Here is an 18,496-nt window from a genome sequence, read left to right as displayed (position 1 = left end):
ATCTAGTGATCATGCGGAGACCCCGCAGAGCAGCAGTAGGGGTGTTATCTCCACGGAGAGCCCTGAAGCTGGGTAAGATTCGCCGGCGTGCATGTCTTCGCCTCATCCCGCTTCCAGGCACCGGCGACGTCTTACTGGCTCCCACAATGATAAGCCACCCGTTGGCATATGTCGCACCTACCACCCGACATTTGGCGCCCACCGTGGGGCCAGGTGCACCGTCGTCCCGAGACCTGTTCTGGACGGGAACCCTCTTCCTCCCCAGCGAGTGTGGCCAGCCCGGCACGCCCGACGGCGCTTGCCACGACGCGCTGCAAGGCATCACCAACGTCTGCGCAGCGAGCGGCCTCGCCGATCTCTTTGACGAGACCCTCATCTCCAACGAGCTCGCCTCTGACGCGGGCACCGACCACCTCGTCAACCTCCTCGGCCAGCTCCACGTCTCCGGCGAGCCTGCTGTGGACTTGGAGTCTGTTGGCTCCACCGATCCGATGCCTGTCGACTCCGACACGGCCTCGCTCGACGCTTTCCCCACCGACGTCGCGATCTACAACGACCCGCTTCCCCGGGCTGATGGCTATGACGGTGCCACCACCGAGGTGATGGTCATCGGCCACGGCGGCGCTTCTGGCGAGAATGCCCTCGACGCCCCGCATGCGGCGGTCCACGACTTGTCCATCCCCCTCCCGGCCGATGCCGACGCTGAAGCACTGGAGGCTCGCCGCCTCGCCCGCCTCGCGGAGGGCCGGAAGTTGGCTTCCATGAGACGCCTCACTGAGGCCCACCAGCGCGAAGCCGACCGCGCCGCCTTGGGCACGCCGCCCCCAGGCGGGCCAAGCTGAGCCGGCGTTGTCAGACAGCGCGGCGCTGCCCTCACCGACACGCTAGGAGTCGACCGCCCAGTCTACGCCACTCCACTTGAGAACCTGCACACCGCCCAGGCGGCCATAGACGAGCTAGACAGACTGGGGGCCGAAGAACTCCCCCACATGACCAGACGCATCCAGCAACTAATCGATGTAGCCGCACAGCGGCACGAAGCCGACGCCCGCGCGGAAAGCCCTCCCCCGCGCCGAGAGCACGGCGCGACGTCCCGGACGCCGACTGCGGATAAAACCCGCGCGCGACACGAGAAAGAGTTGGCTGCCAACCGAAGCCGAACCCGGATCTCCATCGAGCGAGACGCAGAAGGCCGTCCCCGGGCCGTGGAGCGGCGGGGCAACCCGCCTCCGCCTCCGCCTCATGGGGAGAGATATCCCACCCCACCGCCTGTCACGCATCCGACTCTCAGCGACCGACTAGGTCGCTGTGAAGGAGTCGGCGAGAACGACGCCCGCCATCGGATCGACCGCCTAGCGCGATCCCTGGCACTAGAAGAAGAAGATGATGTCGGCACGCCTTGCTTCGGCCCCGCATCCACGACGAGCCTTTCCCCAAAGGGTTCTCGCTCCCAAGGGACACGCCCAAGTACAACGGCTCCGTGAAGCCGGAAGATTGGTTGATCGACTACTCCACAGCGGTTCGCATAGCAAACGGCAACAGGCGCGTTGCCGTGAAGTACGTGCCCCTCATGCTGCAAGGCACGGCGCGGACCTGGCTCAACAGCCTCAGGCCATACAGCATCAACAGCTGGCTAGACTTCACAAAAGCCTTCATCCGCAACTTCACTAGCACCTACAAGCGGGCTCCCAAGCCTAGACAGCTCTCCTTGTGCGTACAAGGCCCCGCCGAATCCACTCGCGACTACCTCACGCGTTGGGCCGAGCTCCGCAACTCTTGCGAAGGGGTGCACGAGGTGCAAGCCATAGAATACTTCACTGCTGGGTGCCGAGAAGGCACCCTCCTCAAGCACAAGCTCCTCTGCGACGAGCTGACTACCCTCGACGAACTTCTGGTCATAGCGGACAAGTATGCCACCGCCGACTCCTCAATGAAGACTGAACTCCGGGTAGACGCGTCCGGGAAGGTACTCAATCCGGCGCCCAAGACGCCGGCTGGGGACTCCGGCCGACGCCCGTACCAGAACGACCACAAGCGCAAGGGCCCCATGCCGCTCTCCACCAGTAGGCAGGTGGCCACAATCGAAGACGAGCAGCCCGAAGGGCGGCCCACACCCAAGAAGCAGAGGGGCGGCAGGCCGGCTTGGCAGCCGGCCTTCTCCTATGAGCAAACTCTCGACGCCCCATGCAAGTTCCACAGCGGCGCGAAGCCGTCCAACCACACAATCCGAAAGTGCCACTGGCTCACCTGAATCTCCAAAGGCGAAGGGCTCGCGCCGCCTCCGCCTGCTGGTCCGCCGCCTCCGGCTCCGCAGCTGCCGACCGCTCTGCCAGCAGTCGGAGCTGTGCACGATGAGTTCCCCGACGAGCATGCCGCCTATGTCGTCTTTACAAGCCAGCCCAAAGGCCGGCGCAGCAGACGCCGAGAGCACCAGGAAGTCAACGTGGTCGCTACCAACCCCGCCGAGCACATGCACTGGTCAGAAAAGCCTATCAGCTGGAGCCGGGCCGATCACCCAGAGGTGATGCCATCTGCTGGCTCTTATGCGTTGGTTTTGGATGCCACCCTTGCAACGGACAGACGCGCCGCCCGTTTCTCCCGCGTGCTGATAGACGGTGGGAGCAGCATCAACATCCTGTACCGTGACACCCTGGAGAAGCTGAACATCAAGACGAAGCAACTCGTGCCTACTCGGACTGTGTTCCATGGCATTGTACCTGGCTTGTCCTGCGCCCCCATTGGCAAGATCTAGATTGATGTTCTCTTTGGGGACAAGGATCATTTCCGCCGGGAAGCAATCTGGTTTGAAGTGGTGGACCTGGACAGCCCCTACCATGCATTGCTTGGCCGTCCTGCCTTGGCCAGGTTCATGGCTGTTCCCCACTATGCTTACCTCAAGATGAAGATGCCGAGCGCCAAGGGCATCAGCACCATAGCCGGCGATTACAAGAAATCTTCCGAGTGCGCAGCAGCCAGGAGCCGGCTGGCCGAGTCCCTTATGATTGCCGAAGAAAAGAAGATGTTGGACCGAGTCGTGGCCATGGCCGGCAAATAGCCGGCCCTGTCCCCCGATCCCAAGGAGTGTGATGTCCACTCGGCAGGCAATACCAACCGGTGTCTCTCTGCAACACCTCCTCAAGCCGTCTATCAAGCCGTCTCCAGAGTCCGATTCCATCTTCGTGCCGCCTGACCCCGACGCAGCCGGGTCCGGCTCGAAGAACCAAGCAGTTGACCCGGGGACTTCGATAGTCGGCCCGGGGACGTCAGTAGGCGGCTCGGGGACTTCCGTAGTTACGCCCGACCCGGGGACTGCCACACCCGGCTCGGGGACTGCGGTAGTCGGCCCGGGGACTGCACCAACACAACAGGCGGCGGCCGACTCCAGCATTTCACCAACCAGCCCGCCCGCCCTGGTCGCAGTAGCCATATTGGCAATAAATGAAGTCGCAGCTCCATCATGGGCCTAGTCCATCCTCAACTTCCTAATAAACCAAGATCTGCCGGCTGACGAAACAGAGGAAAGACAAGTCCAAAGCCGAGCCGGAGCATACACAATCGTCAACAGAGAACTCGTAAGGCGCAGTGTCACTGGAGTCTTCCAGCGATGCGTCGAGCAAGAGAAGGGCATTGCAATCCTCAGAGACATCCACCAAGGAGAATGCGGCCACCATGCGGCCTCAAGATCACTCGTCGCCAAAGCTTTTCGCCATGGGTTCTTTTGGCCGACTGCTTTGGATGACGCCAAGGAGTTAGTTAAACATTGCAAAGGGTGCCAAGTCTTCAGCTCCAAGCAACACATGCCGGCTTCGGCACTCAAGACCATTCCCCTCACTTGGCCCTTCGTCGTTTGGGGACTGGACCTGGTGGGCCCATTCAAGACGGCGCGCGGCGGCATGACACATCTGCTTGTCGCCGTGGATTCACCAAATGGATTGAGGCAAAGCCGATCAAGAAGCTGAATGGGCCGACTACCGTGACATTCCTCGCAGATATAACAACTCGGTACGGCGTGCCACACAGCATCATCACCGACAACGGCATGAATTTCGCCAAGGGAGCATTGGCACGTTTCTGCGCGACGCGGGGCATCCGGTTGGACTTAGCATCCGTTGCCCACCCGCAATCAAACGGCCAAGTCGAGCGAGTCAACGGCCTCATCCTTTCCGGCATCAAACCCCGACTGGTCGTACCACTGGAACGTTCGGCCGGCTGTTGGCTCGATGAGCTGGCGGCCGTCCTCTGGAGTCTGCGCACTACCCCAAACAAGTCAACCGGCTTCACTCCTTTCTTCCTCGTGTATGGTGCCGAGGCGGTCATCCCAACTGACATCGAGTTCGACTCGCCTCGGGTAACCATGTACACGGAGGCGGAGGCCAAGGAAGCACGAGAAAACGGCGTCGACCTGCTGGAAGAAGGCCGGCTGTTAGCCCTCAGCCGGTCCGCCATCTACTAGCAGGGCTTGCGCCGCTACCACAGCCGGAAGGTCAGACCAAGATCTTTCCAAGAAGGCGACCTCGTGCTCCGGCTGATCCAGCGAACAGCCAGCCAGCACAAGCTCTCGGCCCCTTGGAAAGGCCCTTTTGTCATCAGCAGAGCGCTGGGAAATGAGTCCTACTACCTGATCGACGCACAGAAGCCGAAGGTACGAAAGAGAGACGACTCCGGCAAGGAGTCGGAACGACCATGGAACGCCAACCTCCTCCGAAGATTTTACAGTTGAAATGCAGTATGTATCATGCTAACTTTTGTACTAAGTACGAGACAATAGGCCTCCCGAGGAGAGCTCGGGGACTGCCATCTTTTATCTATGAATGAAGAGTATCATGCTTATGATCATGTCATTACATTCACTTTTTTCGTCCGGCATCGGGTTCGACTAGTCGGCCCGGGGACTGGCCGCCTTGAGTTATATTAGAAGTCCTACCCGCGGTCAGACAAGTGGTGTGCCGGCACCCAAGCTTTCTCTTGCCAAAAGTCGCAGTTCGAAGACCGGCTGTTCGGCTGGCAAGAGTTAAAGGCAGGAAAGGACGCCCACACGAAAAACGGCTAGGGACTAACGGACTAATATAACAAAAGCCGGTTTTTCTCCCACCACCGACCGACTACCAGAGTAGCCGGCCGGCCGGCTTTTATTCACCTCGCTTCAATCTAAGAAAGCTCGAGTACTTGCCTTCCCAAAAAAAATATAGCCAAGTCCTTCCCTAGCCATAGGCTGCAGAGCAGCTGCCGGTTGGGAAGGCAGCAGCCAGGGGAAGGCGGCAAAGGACACAGCCTAAGGATAAAAAGCATACGCGAATGGAAGCCAAACACACACACGATCATATTTATACAAAAGACCTTCGAAAGGCCAGCATTCAACATAGTTTGAATACACCCCCAGTGGGTGGAACTGCGCAAGTTTAATAAAAATTGTTCAAAGAGTAACAAGCAGGAAAAGCAAGGACGACAGATTAAGCCAAGGGAGCGACTGGCGAGTCAGGCGGGTCGGTAGAGACGACAGTGCTGGCTGGAGGAGTGGCCAGCTGGCGAACCTCGGCATGATCACCACCTCCCGCAGAGGGCGCGCTAGCACGCGCCCCGTTGCTGGAGGCACGGTCAAGCTGAGGCTGGCTGGCCGCTTCACCGGCCGGCTCGACGTCTTCGCCTTCCTCTCCTTCGTCGTCTTCACCTTCATCACTGGAGGCGATCTCCTCCGCCGAGTCCTCACCCTCTGCCGGGTTCAGCCCGAACCATTCCTCCAACTGGGCAACGCCGTCATCATTTATCTCAGCAGCAAAGGCGCTGATGTCAGTGCACTCGGCGATCGTCGAGGCACGCTGAGCGATAGCCGGCCGCACCTACTCCATCTCCCCATCGGCTTCCAGCCGCCAGGTGCGCAGCTGGTCCAGGTTCAGCCCAGGATACCAGGCTCGGACGAACTCCAGCGCCCGCCCAGCTCCAAGCCGGGCTGTCGATGCTTTCCAGGCCTCGAAGCGGCCAACCGCAACCTCCAGCCAGTCGGCAGTCCGACTCGGGGTGCGGGGAATCGCTTTGCCTGTCGAGAGGGCGGCCAACACCTGCGCCCCGGCGCGCTGGAGGCGGCGGAGCATGCGGTGAGCCGGCTGCAGCCGGGCTTGGACCGCCAAGAGTTGCTCCTCAAGCGTCCGGCTCGCGTTCGGCGCGATTTCAGCCCCCGCCTGCCGGCGCGCCTCACGGTGGGCCTCGATGGTCTGGGTGGCAAAGACGGAGTAGCCGGGGAAGTAGTCTGCACAAAGAACAAAAAGCAGCACAAGTCAGAACACAAATCAGGGGGCAAGGGGCAAGCAAGGAGTGAGGAAGGCGGCTTACCATCGATCAGATCCTCAACCCGGCCGTAGCCCTCGCTCAGCGCTTGTTTTGCCTCAGCCCAGCCCGCCGCTTCGGTCTCGAACTCAGCTTTGAGGGCGTCCTCGTTGTCCTGCGCCTTCTTCAGGGCCGCCTTGTGGCTCTCCTCCTGGTCGGCCAACTTCTTGGCCAGGCGGTCACGCTCCAGGACTAAGGCGTTGCACTCGGCTTCCTTGGCGCGAAGGGCGGTCTGGGCCCCGCTGAGCTGCTCCCTCAAGTCGGCATTGGCTCCTGCAAGCATGAAGACAAAGGAAAAATCAATAAGGAAGAAGTCGTGAGGAAAGATCCGACCCGACTGCTCAGCAGTCGGCCCGAATCTCGGGGACTACACCCAGTGGATGCGCTGACGCGCCCCCACAGGAAATGAACGAGACAAAGCACGCACTCCGGCTGTTGGTCAGGTCCTCGGTTTTCTGGCCCAGCTCCTGAGCCTGGGAGTTGAAGGCAGCAGCATGGAGGTTATGGTATTCCTGGAAGATCAGACAGGATGCAAGAATAAGATAGCTGTCAGGACCTAGTAAGTTCCAAGCCGCCTGCTCAGCAGCCGACTCGGAACTCGGGGACTACACCCAGTGGGTGCGCTGACGCGCCCCCACGGAAGAAATAAAAAAGCAAAACAACCAAGGCCAGAAGGCTCACCCGGATGACGGCCCGCGTCGTGAGGAACTCTTGGGTATATCGCTGCAGCGAAGCGGCCTGGGCTTGAAGCCGGTTCCGGACCTCCTGGGCCGCCGTATTCAGCTCGGCCGTCCCCCCGCTGGGCGTCCACTCGGACGTGCTGGCGCTGGCCGCCTCCAGGACCTCCGTCGTCCGGCTGGCACCCGCAGCTATGTGCGGCTCCGGCGCGGAGGTAGTTCCCCCTGCGCGCCGGCGAAATGCCGGTTGCACCTCAAGGCCAGCCCCTGCCTCCGGCTCGCCCCCGGCCGACTCCCTGGCGCCGCGGCTGGTTGGCTGCTTTGGCCCGCTCCAGTCGGCGCCGTCTGAGGCGCCTCCTCCACGAAGACCATGTGGTCCTCCCTCCTCTCCATCACCGGTGGGTCTCAGTCAACCTCCTCCGATGGGGGCACAGGGATGTCGGGGGCCACGGCACGGAGGGGAACGACGAGTTGCGGAGGCTGGTTGCGCGAGGCCTCCGCCTCCTTCTCTGCGGCCGCCACCTCCGCCCGGGCCTTGGCCGCCGCGTCGGCCTGCTCCTTCGCCGCCTGGGCGGTCCTTCGCTCCGCCGCCTCCCGCTCCTCCCGCGCCTCCCGTGCATTCCGCTCCGTGGCCTCCATGAGGTCGGCGCGGCGATCCACGCGGCGGGAGCCTGAGGACCCTCCAGTCGGCCCGACTACGGAGCCGCCAGGACCTCGCTCGAGGGAAAGCGGTGCCCTGCCCGACGAGCAAAGAAAAGTTTAGAAGAGCCTCAATCGAAGAGGACAACAAAAAATACAAGACGTTTGACGCTTACGCCGAGATCGCCTGCGGCTGTTTTACCGCCCTGCGGAAGCGGGCCGCCTTCACGGCCGCCTCATCCCGCTTGGTCGCCGCCGTGGAACCCTTGGATTTCTTCGGCCGGCTGCCGAAGTAGGTCGACGCGGCCCGGCGTTTCTGCGCGCCGCCACGGGCAGCCGACGCGGCAGACGGGCCCGCGCCTTGATGATCAAGCGCCGACTGGCGGTGCGGAACAACTTCGACCTCGTCATCGTCCGCCCAGTCCTCGAGGCCGGCCCCAAGCCCCACGCCGCCTGCCTCATCGCCTTCCCCCACGACGGCATCCTCCATGGCGGCTGCTCCCAGGTCCGGATCATCGACATCGTCCACCGTGCGGTCGGGGAGGAGCTGGCGCTCTACCCCTGCGGCCCCGGCCGTCGGCGGAAGAAGAGGGTTCTGCTGAGGGCAAACCAATTGATCAGAAGTCGGCCATCATGAGGCCGACTACAAAAAGGAAGAAAAGAAGAAAAACTTACGGCAGGCGGAGGGTTGGCGCGAGAATACGGCCCCTTGCCGTATCGCCAATCCTCGGCAAGCTTGCAGTTGGAGATGTAGTTCACCATGTAAGACACCTCGGCATGAAGCATCTCCCTGGTGCTCAGCCGGCACGGGTCGAAGCGGCCGCTCATCTAACAAATCATGTGAGGCCGGCCTTGGAGCGGAAGTACTCGGCGCTCCATGAAGGCGGCCACCAGGTCGGCTCCGGTCAGGCCCTCCGACTGGATCATCACCCAGAGCCGGGCGACGGCTGCGTTCCCGGCCTGAGACAACGACCTGGCCCGGTAGCTCCACAAGGGTTGCCTCCCAGCCGGCAGGTTGACGAAGTCGCCTTGCTGGGCGACGTTCTTCACGTAAAAATATGACTTCTGCCAGAGCTTCACCGACTGGATCAGCGGGATGGGCGGGAACGGATTGTTCTCGCCCGTCCGCCTCATAGCAATGAAGGCTCCGCAGGGGGCGGGCACGCCCGCGACAACGGTGCCGAGCTTGCTCTGGAAGAATTCTCCCTAGAGCTCGAGAGTGGGGAGAACCCCAAGAAAGCCCTCGCACAGGGTGACGAAAGCCGACAGCAGCATCACCGCGTTAGGTGTAAGGTGATGCGGCTGGATGTGGTAAAACTTAAGAAAAGCACGAAGGAATCCGCTCGCCGGGAGGCCGAAGCCGCGCAGGCAGTGCGAGCGGAAGATTACCCGCTCGCCCTCCTCCGGTGCCGGCGAAATCTCCCTCGCCGGCACACGACGAACCCGCACGTAGTTCTCGCCCGGCAGACGCCGCGTCCGGCGGAGGAACTCAACGTGGTCCTCGTGGACGTTGGAGCCGTCCCACGAGCTTGACAACGCCATGGGAGCGACGCGGCGAGGAACAAGGCGATGCGATGGCGGAGACGCGCACGACCCCGCTACGGCAGGACCGAAGGAACCGAGAGGTCCGACGGCGGAGCGGCACGGCAATGGGTTGTTGCGGCGGCGGAAGGAAGGAGAAGGAAGGCGAGAAAGGGTGGAGCGAGGGAGAGCGTGCGAGCCTCTGCCGCTCCCTCTCCTCCCCCTACTTATAGACCCGCGCGGCGGAGCCGAGGAGGCGTGGTGTGGGGGAACGTGGGATCAACTACGCCCATTCCCCCACGTCACGCGATTATTGCGCCCTGATGACGAAATGAAACCGCCGCGGGAAGGCGAGCGGTACGTTGTGGGCCGCAGAAGATCCGCGCTTGGGCCGAGGCCTAGAAGTGGCGGGCCCGGGCCTGCGACGGCGTCCCATCGCGCGCGTGCGTTGGCAGGTTTTCCTTGCCACGTGGCCCGCGGGGTGGCGCGCGGTCAGCTCGTAGGCCGACCCACATTCCCGCCTACAAGATACGGAGCTTTCCGAAGACGGCGCGCATAAGCAAAGCCGGCTCCTCGGGATAGGAAGCTGACCAAGCTTCTCGTCCCTTTGTCAGCCTCGATGCTCGATCAGCTTCGGGGACTACTGTCGGAGTAAACGACCACGGGTAGCCTAGCCGGCTCCCCCTGGCCCTTCTAAAAAAATTACGAGCCGATCCGGTCCTCAAGAATCCAAGACGTGGGGCCGCCTTCCCCTTGCCGGCTGTCTCTCAGGCCGACTATCGGAAGGCGGCCCGGCTTTAGCCCTCATGAAGAAAGCCGCGGGAGGGCCGGCTCCAAGAAGCCGGCCGCGAGAAGCCGACTCCACAAAGCGGTCAAGATCGTACCCTCGAAGTCTGCATCCACATAACGGCGATGTGACGGGGCGTGGCTACAGTAAAACCTGCCACCCCCGAATCCCGGAGCACGCCTGGCACAGTGCGCCGTACGGGGTGGCCATGACCCGTCCGGCGCGGCACTGTTGCCATGTCGACCCTGATGCCACCCACGACGGGCTGTTAGCGCGGCCCACGGGCTGTGTGCCCCTTCAGGTAGAGAGACACCCGAAGGCGGCCAGGCCTCCCCAGTCGGCCCAAGACAGGGCCGGCTCCCCACAGCCGGCTTGCTTCCTCCCTCGAAGGAGACGCCCCATTAAGGAGACAAGACGAGGTGAGGCTACAGCGATCGCCCGCTGGTCGGCGGCACTGTAGCCACGCTTACCTCGACGAAGCCCTCGTCACCAGGTTTGAGGCAATAGTAACTAGCCACCGACAAGGCCCTGGACAGTGGGGCCTGCCTGTCGACCAAGGAGCCGGCAGCCGGCGGGACCCACCAGCCGGCAGGCCCCAGCAGCCGGCGCAGAAGCCGGCGAGCGTAAACACAGACGGCTGGGGCCCATGCCCTGCCGGATTACCATTGTACCCCCGGGGGGTGGGCCTATATAAACCCCCCGGGGCACCCATGCAAAGGGTTGATCTGAGCTAGTTTTAGACACCACATAAAGAGGAAAGGAGAGCTAGCCGTGCCCTTCTTCTTCTTCTCGCCAAACAGCTCAAGGAGCATCTTGTAGCCACTCGTTCATCTAGTGATCATGCGGAGACCCCACAGAGCAGCAGTAGGGGTGTTATCTCCACGGAGAGCCCTGAAGCTGGGTAAGATTCTCCGGCGTGCATGTCTTCGCCTCATCCCGCTTCCAGGCACCGGCGACATCTTACTGGCTCCCACAATGATAAGCCACCCGTTGGCATATGTCGCACCTACCACCCGACACTTTTATGGGGGCATAGTTATTTGAAAGGCCCATATGCTACCTAGCCCAGTCCACAAATAATTCTATGTGTTGCCGGTCCATAGTAGAATATGAAGCAGCACGGACTGCATCCATCATGCATGTTTATCCCCTTTTCTTCCATGGTTCCTCATTTGGGCGAGAGATCAACTGGTGAGATTTCACATTTCCTACTATTTCAGATTTCTCTGCATGCATGGATTTTCTTTATTGAAGGATAGTACCGATGTTGTCTTGGGTTGGCAGCCCTTCGGGTGGCATCAGTTGCCAAATAGATGAGAGATCAGTAGGAATCGAAACGCAGAGGATTGACCAAATCACAACAGCGAAACTGTGGTCGTTTTTCATGTATACATGGAGTGGCAGGTCATAGCATTGCTGAAGCGGACTAAAATTCAGGAGAACAGATGAGAACAGAAATGATTTAAAGTCAGGTCTGGGTTTAAAATGGGCATATGAAGTACTCCCTCCGTTCCTAAATATAAATCTTTTTAGAGATTCTATTACTGACTACATACCGAGCAAAATGAGTGAATCTACACTCTAAAATATGTCTATATACATCCGTATGTAGTTTGTAGTGTAATCTCTAGAAAGACTTATATTTAGGAACAGAGGAAGTATTTCAGTAGAGCTGTACCCAAATGCACAAAGGATTAGTAACCACAATACTAATTTACTCAAGGAAGATCTGCACAACTTCTCAAGTAAGAGCTGCACAATTTGTCATCAAAACAAACTATAATAGGATGGTGGGAATTATATGTTGATGCGTACACACCTTCACAACTATAACTCTATGTAACAATGCACAAAGGAGTAGCATCAGCAATACTAATTTACTCAAGGAAGAACTGGTCAATTCTTTCATCAGAATAAACTGTAATAGGATTGTGCAAATTCTGTAAACCTTGAATGTGGTCCATAGTACCTTCCAACGCCTATTAACATCAATATGTAATAAGGCGAGAGAAAAATAATTGTAACTATCTTTTCCTTCAAACATTTGAGAAAGCTTAGAGAATCTGCCCTGTTGCCTTTTCCTCCAATGTTCTCTTTTCCTTTTACCTGGCAAAAATGAAACATCCACACTTTGTTTAGAAGAACAAACTGGCAAAATCAATGTTCTTACCAACAGACTTACATATTGCAAGAGGGATTCTGGAGGTATTGACGCTAACTAAATTCAGGAAAGACCCAAAAGCATAATAATTTTGCAGCCCAGTATTGATAAAAAGCTCAATTTTAGTATATACATACACGACATATCACATTCAAAATTGAGATATACTGCAGATAACGCATGACATGCATCAGGGTCAATCATATGGGTTCTACTTTGCTGTCAAATGATCCAAACAATTGTAAACAGGAAAGCTGGTCTGGTCGCATTTCTTGTACGACTTGACTGCATGCCTCGAGTACTCGCCCAAGGTGCCCCTACTGGTCTCGTTCTGGACCCAAAGAAGATGTCTGGCCAGTAGCACGGGCTGTAAGGGCTCATCAGGGTCGGGTGTTTAACACTAATAGTGCCCATTGGCCTGGCTCTGCCAGGTCTTAACGCCTACCGCGGCAAAGGTGAATAATCCTCTCCGTTACTGAAAAATATGTGTTGAGGACTCAAGTCAATAACATCATTTCTACATCGGAAAAGAAGTGTCCAAAATATCTGCCACTACTTTTACCTGAAGATTCGACTACCTATTGTGAAGTTTAATATCAATGGACCAATACCTATTTCAAATTGCAAAAACAGAATGCCGACGCAAACCAATGATATTCAACTATCTAACAATCATGAGTTAAAGAGAGGAATGCATGGATATGGAAACATCTCCGTGATTTGAGTACAGTCCAAACAAAACCTACGTGTGTATACATAGCTAGCCATATGGAGCTGTAAACCAAGACAGAGGACACCCAAGGCAGAACATCAGACAGTTACAAAGGAATATCAAAGAAACACTAAAGATAGAAAATAGTAAAGATGAAGGAAGCTTGTGCAAATACACAAAAGCCCATGGCTTCCGAAACACCGATCAAGAAGCATCAAAATTAGTACACCGACCAACCGACATGCATTGTTAAACCTGAGGTAGGGAGCATCAATCTATTATTCCAAGAATGAGAGTAATTTACTTTAAGAAAAGGCTTGCAGTGGGACCATGCAGTACAAATAAATGGTATGGTGGCAACTCTTCCCTTCTCTCTAGCTCTAATTATGAACACAACACAATGATTCACCCCTATTCTAAACAGTATACTGAAATCTGAATTCAGTGGGCATCATGTATGTATAACAACCTAGCCACTCCAACTTCAAAAGAATCAAGTTCCAACTCCACAACACATATGACTGTTACAGAACCACTTCTTAGTACCACCATTCTGGCCTTACAGTCACGTGGCAACGAAACTGATCCTCTTTTTTTATAGAAAAAGCAACTACTCTACTGACCATTCATAGGCACAATTCAGTTAACCGGGTGGTCAACCAAGCATTTTGTGCCTGCTGCAATCTTCAAGTATATACTATAACCAGCTTATTTGTTGATACTAAGAGATGTAAAAAGAATCTAGAGTAGCAAAGGTTTAGATGTTGTACCAGTCAGCAAATCTGCACTGCACTGTTTGGAAGAGCATCAAATGGATCCAGCTATCTCTGGTCAGAGACGCACCAAAAGTCCGACCTGACAGCCCCTTTTCTTCTCCCCTCGCCTCCTCACATATTAAAAATATCGAGTATTAAATTTCTTCTTTAGCAATGGAAAGCATTAAGGGAAGCCCGATGAGAATTGAATAACTTCCTTCAAATAAATAAGTGACAATTAAATGAGGCACTCAACCAAGGCAAAAGCTTCATGATTTGTATGCCTTCTTTTCACTAACGGTGATTCTTACTTTAGTGTAGCCCTGAGTGAAAAAGAAAATAAACTTGTGCCTTATCGATCAAAATGTCACTACCTAGACTAATGGTCCAAACAAAATCACCTCTATGGACAAAAGATTCCAATGGATAATTGACTGTAATGTGTATTATGAATCATGCATATCTGGCTCTAAATTAGCATGCCAGGAAAAAAATCAAGAAATTGAAGGCAATATTTCTCGGGGGATAAGATGCATCTTTCACATCTCAGTTAAAAAAAGCCCCAACATCACCAGTAAAAGTGTTTGTCTAAGTCTTGTCAATGAGTGGGATTGAAGGATGTAAAACTTTAGAGAACATAAGCATGGCAATACATGGATTGTTTTCTATACCTCAATGAAGATGGTCACCTATCGATGGTCGTGGTCTGGCTGAGCTACAACATGATGGTGGCTGCTGCAGTCACGAAGATTCAGGCGTTATCATTGGCACCACCAGTTTCTCTGACCTAAAAGAGAGTCTTGCTGTTTCCATCCTTGATACTGCCGGCAGCGCCATCAGTGCATGTCAGGCTTGCATGTTTGCCTCGAGCAAGCTGCCGTGAGCAGAAGAAAATCAACCATTAAGCAAAGGTCCTTCTTCTATACCTACAAAAATGAAGCAAGTTATACACTTTGTTTGGTTGAACAAACTGGCAAATTTGGTGTTGTTACCAACAGATCACAAGATGGATTCTGGAAGTATACTTGCTTGAACTGCTCTAGTAAATTGCCTATTGTCTATCACTACTAACAACACTATCAGTCAATTAAGTTACTTCATCCCATTATAATTGAACAAAATAAATATAAATACGCACATCGAGCCGTCTCCTTTTCTCACAAAAACAACACCAGGATCGTCATCAGTAAGAAGTGCACACAACAACCATGCCTCAGTTGATAAATAATGATGCAGTAATCAGAATATATAAAAAGTTAAAAACTTGACTTAAATAACATTGTATTGTCGCTTATGAACTTAGACCGAGCAAACTAACATGGGATCTTTAACCTGGCCCACAAATAAGAGTTTAGCACATTATTTTGCGGACCTTTAACTTGCACAACATCCATATACAGATTAAGATTACTGTAGCCTCTACAATACTCAATGATGGCATACATGACAAACAAAAGATCATGCAGGAAACACTACCATTCTGCATAGCAGAACTACTATCCATCCCATTCATCTGGATGTAGAATAATTACTACTATATCTTGCCAGTTCACTAATCAGTACAAAATGTCACGTTGCTGAAATCAGCAGCTTGCTTATCTTCATGATAGCTCCAATGATCCACACTTTAAAGATAAAATGCAAGGCTTTTTTTGCGAGATAAAATGCAAGGCATTATTAACTCTCTATCATTGCTAATACACCCAGCTGGGTGTTTCAGATCATGCGAATTGGTCTGAAACCAATTATACATACACCCAGGTTAGTGCTTATACACACAATTAGATTGGTCTGAAAGCACCCTTCCCCAATTCGAATTTTGTTCTCTTACACATACATCAAACCAACACATATGATCTGAAACAAGAGGAACAGCGGGCTAGATACCTTGGAGCAAAAACAAGAGGAATTGCGGCCGGACCTCGAGGTCAGCAAGAGAGCACATTTTGTGTGGTAGCCACAAGCATCTGGCTGTCGATCTCTGACTCGGGCTACCACAATCGCTGGAGAAAACCCTCATCTCAGCCTGGGAGCAAGGTGACACATCAACTACTGTAACTACCTCTCATTGATGAGAAGGGAGAAGAAGCTCACCCAGCAGCAGAAAGGAAGGCGATAACCAGAGGGATGACATGCTCCACCCCACGTCCTCGTCCTCGTCCTTGCACTTGGCCAGGCGATGAACGCGGGAACACCCTCTTCAATCCCTGCGTCCTCACCCTCTTCCTCGGGCAGCCCTCTTGCTCGGTGTTAGGCAGTGGGGAAGTGGAACAATAAAGATCCAGGAGTGGATCGAGCCACCACCAACCATTAGGTCACACTTGACCTCGCCGGCGCCGGCTGGTGACCCTCTCCTGTCCGCCACTGGGTCCCCCTCCTCTCCTTCCTTCTTTCCCTCTCTCCCATCTTCTATCTCCTGCAGGGATCGATCCATGTGGTCGCCTTTGCCTCTGCCACCGGAGAGGCTCGCCTCCGCGGTCGCACGCCTTAGATCCGGCCGGAGGAAAAGGAGGAAGCGGCCCGCACTATCCTATTCATCGACGGCGACGACCTGAGCGCAACCGATGGGAAGGCGAGGAGGAGAAAGAGGCGGGGTGGTGGAGGAGCAGCCGAGGGCGACGGCGGCGTCCTTGGCCGAGCGCACGCACAGAAGGGAGAGGGAGGGGTGCAGCGGCTATAGGGATTGAGGCGACGAAGGAAGGGGGCTAGGGTTCGTTTGGCGGCTGGGGTCGGATTGGGGCGAGACACGGGTGATTGGGTGCGAAGCGCCTCCTGCACCCGCAAACAGCCAACCAGCTAATAAGTGCCCGACGTGAGCCCACTTGTCATTGGACTAAAAACAACCCTGACGTAAAATAAGATGTGACTGCAGGTGAACATCCTATGGCTCAGGCGCGCCAGAAAGGCAGATCGGACGGCTGACGAAGCTCCAATCGGGAGAGCCTTGTGAAGGTGAGTTGGCTAGCTTCATTATAGTTTTAAATAAGCTTAACAGATAGAAGAATTTCTGCAATGGTATCGTTTATGAGGAAAGATTCTTGCAGGAATTCTCTATGCTCCAATGTAGATGTAAGTACTTGTTGTATATCACTATATTTTTACATCAGCATGTATTTTGTTAATCGGCGTGAATCCAACCTTTATATGATCTAAATTTAGTTGTAGCAAAATGTATGATTAAAGGCCACAATGTTGATTTTTGCAAGGAAAACTGCCTGATAGTTTTGCATCCTGAGCTGCATGAGTGTACTATCTCATATCAGTGGGTTTGAATACTTTGGTTCTGCGGTGGGTTTTTCAGTGTGTTTTTTTACTGTGTTGTCCTGTCGTATCCCTAGTTCTTACATCATACTCCCTCCGTCCGGATTAAATGTCGCAGAAATGGATAAAACTGGATGTATCTAGAACTGAAATACGCCTAGACACATCCATTTATTTCCGGATGGAGGGAATACATGTCAATATGTCATGCCTTTCTATTCTTCAGTACCTATTCCATCTCTGTTGTATCATGTTTTTATAATTGAATCACCATTCTTCTATATAAGGCATGCAAGGGGAAGACGGCTATGTTAGAATCTGAAGGGTTACAAATCAGGTCTTTGCAAAAGATCCAAACACCAGGAGATAATAAACCAACTCCATTTTTCATAGATACTACTCCAGCACAGAGAAACCCAACTCTCACTGATAATAAGCAGATTCCAGTGGCCAAAGAACTAGTCCGCTCTAGTCCAGTAAAAGAATGTCAACTCCATTCTAAGAAGCGTGTTCGTATCCTCGCATCATGAAATTTTATAGCATTCTGATCATATTTTCTACATGTTTCTTACCCATCTCTTTTTTAGAAAATAAGGTTAAACGATACAAGAATTCCTCCATTGGGATCGTATTCGAGGAAAATATCTTGCGGGAATTCTCTGTGCTCCAATGCTGATGTAAGTACCTGTTGTATATCACTATATTTTTACATCAGCATGTATTTTGTTAATCGGCGTGAATCTAACCTTTATTTGATCTAAAATTAGTTGTAGCAAAATGTTAAAGGCGCCAATGTTGATTTTTGTAAGGAAAACTGCCTGGTAGTTTTGCATACTGAGCTGCATGAATGTATTATCTCATATCACGCACATTACTGAATTTTAGTGCTTATCTGGTTGCCCATTCATTCATTGTGTCAATGTTTCTTTCGTATTACCTTACCTGGCTGATGATAGCTATGCCATATTGTGTTAATTTGGTGTAGGCTAGTTGCCCAAACGTTCGTTGTGTCAATGTTGCTTTCCTATTATCTGACTTGGTCAATGATAGCAATGCTAGTGTGTTAATTTTGTGCAGGCTGCTGAAGATAAGAAAACAAACTCTGAAAACGGCAAGGCAACCCCATTGTTTTTTCCAATAAATCTAGGCCAGGTAATATGGAAATAACTCATGATTAATCTGTTTGGTTCCCGTCCTAATTTATGTTATGATGCAGTGGTCGAGACACTCTCCACTATCAATAATACAAGCCTGCCAAAATCGCCATCTGAATCTGTTCAGTATCCTCTGTCTCGAATGCAACGGAATAAATGTATGTTTGTGAACCAATTAATGGCTGAAGCAATGATGGAAATGGTGGATGAATCAGAGGTGCAGAGTCGTGCGACACAACAACTGATGAATGTTTTTAGAGACAGTGTAGCAAAGCAGCAAGAACTTGCCCACATGCTTATGGGCGTCATCTGTGCTGAGGTTGCAGATTGTGATGTCGTAGATGGTTAGGTTCTGCTCATTTATTTGCACTGGCATCAATCTTTGATTGCCCACTGGATGTAATTTTCTGTAATATATACTGGATGTGCAATGTTATTCCCTGTATGTCGTACCTTTACTTGATCGGTTTTGGTCCTGTGCATAATTGCTCGTCGTAATGGCTCAAAT

The 18,496-nt window shown here is 53.8% G+C and overlaps 1 protein-coding gene across 10 annotated transcripts; it reads right to left on the bottom strand.

The window, feature by feature from the left end:
- Window positions 1–5,298: 5,298 nt before the first annotated feature.
- LOC147991691 (uncharacterized) lies at window positions 5,299–16,361 on the bottom strand. Of its 10 annotated transcripts, none has more exons than XR_015603944.1 (8): window positions 15,668–16,361; window positions 15,461–15,599; window positions 14,245–14,499; window positions 13,662–13,701; window positions 7,003–12,051; window positions 6,749–6,833; window positions 6,328–6,594; window positions 5,299–6,244 (listed from the first exon to the last, which is right to left on the bottom strand). XR_015603944.1 is itself a non-coding variant. In XM_087525453.1 (2 exons), exons 1-2 carry the CDS (start codon window positions 6,602–6,604, stop codon window positions 5,838–5,840), a joined length of 684 nt encoding a protein of 227 aa, XP_087381579.1. In that variant the 5' UTR covers window positions 6,605–6,739; the 3' UTR covers window positions 5,299–5,837. The 10 variants fall into 10 exon arrangements, 1 of the variants encoding a protein (XP_087381579.1); XR_015603932.1 differs by having other exon boundaries at window positions 13,589–13,701; window positions 15,668–16,360; XR_015603947.1 differs by having other exon boundaries at window positions 7,003–13,701; window positions 14,245–14,447.
- Window positions 16,362–18,496: the final 2,135 nt, after the last annotated feature.

Source organism: Triticum urartu, chromosome 1A (genome assembly GCF_056163025.1).
Source record: "Triticum urartu cultivar PI428250 chromosome 1A, HENAU_Tu73, whole genome shotgun sequence".
Lineage (NCBI taxonomy): Eukaryota > Viridiplantae > Streptophyta > Magnoliopsida > Poales > Poaceae > Triticum > Triticum urartu.
The sequence above is the reverse complement of the archived record's forward strand: the minus strand, read 5'-3'. Positions and strand labels throughout refer to the sequence as shown.

What these genes read in the sequence shown, in the direction of transcription:
- LOC147991691 (XM_087525453.1), bottom strand. Translation starts at nt 6,604, where the DNA reads ATGCTTGCAGGAGCCAATGCCGACTTGAGGGAGCAGCTCAGCGGGGCC. An exon ending in GGTTGAGGATCTGATCGATG is followed by an intron (nt 6,245 to 6,327) that starts GTAAGCCGCCTT and finishes TTCTTTGTGCAG; the next exon opens with ACTACTTCCCCGGCTACTCC.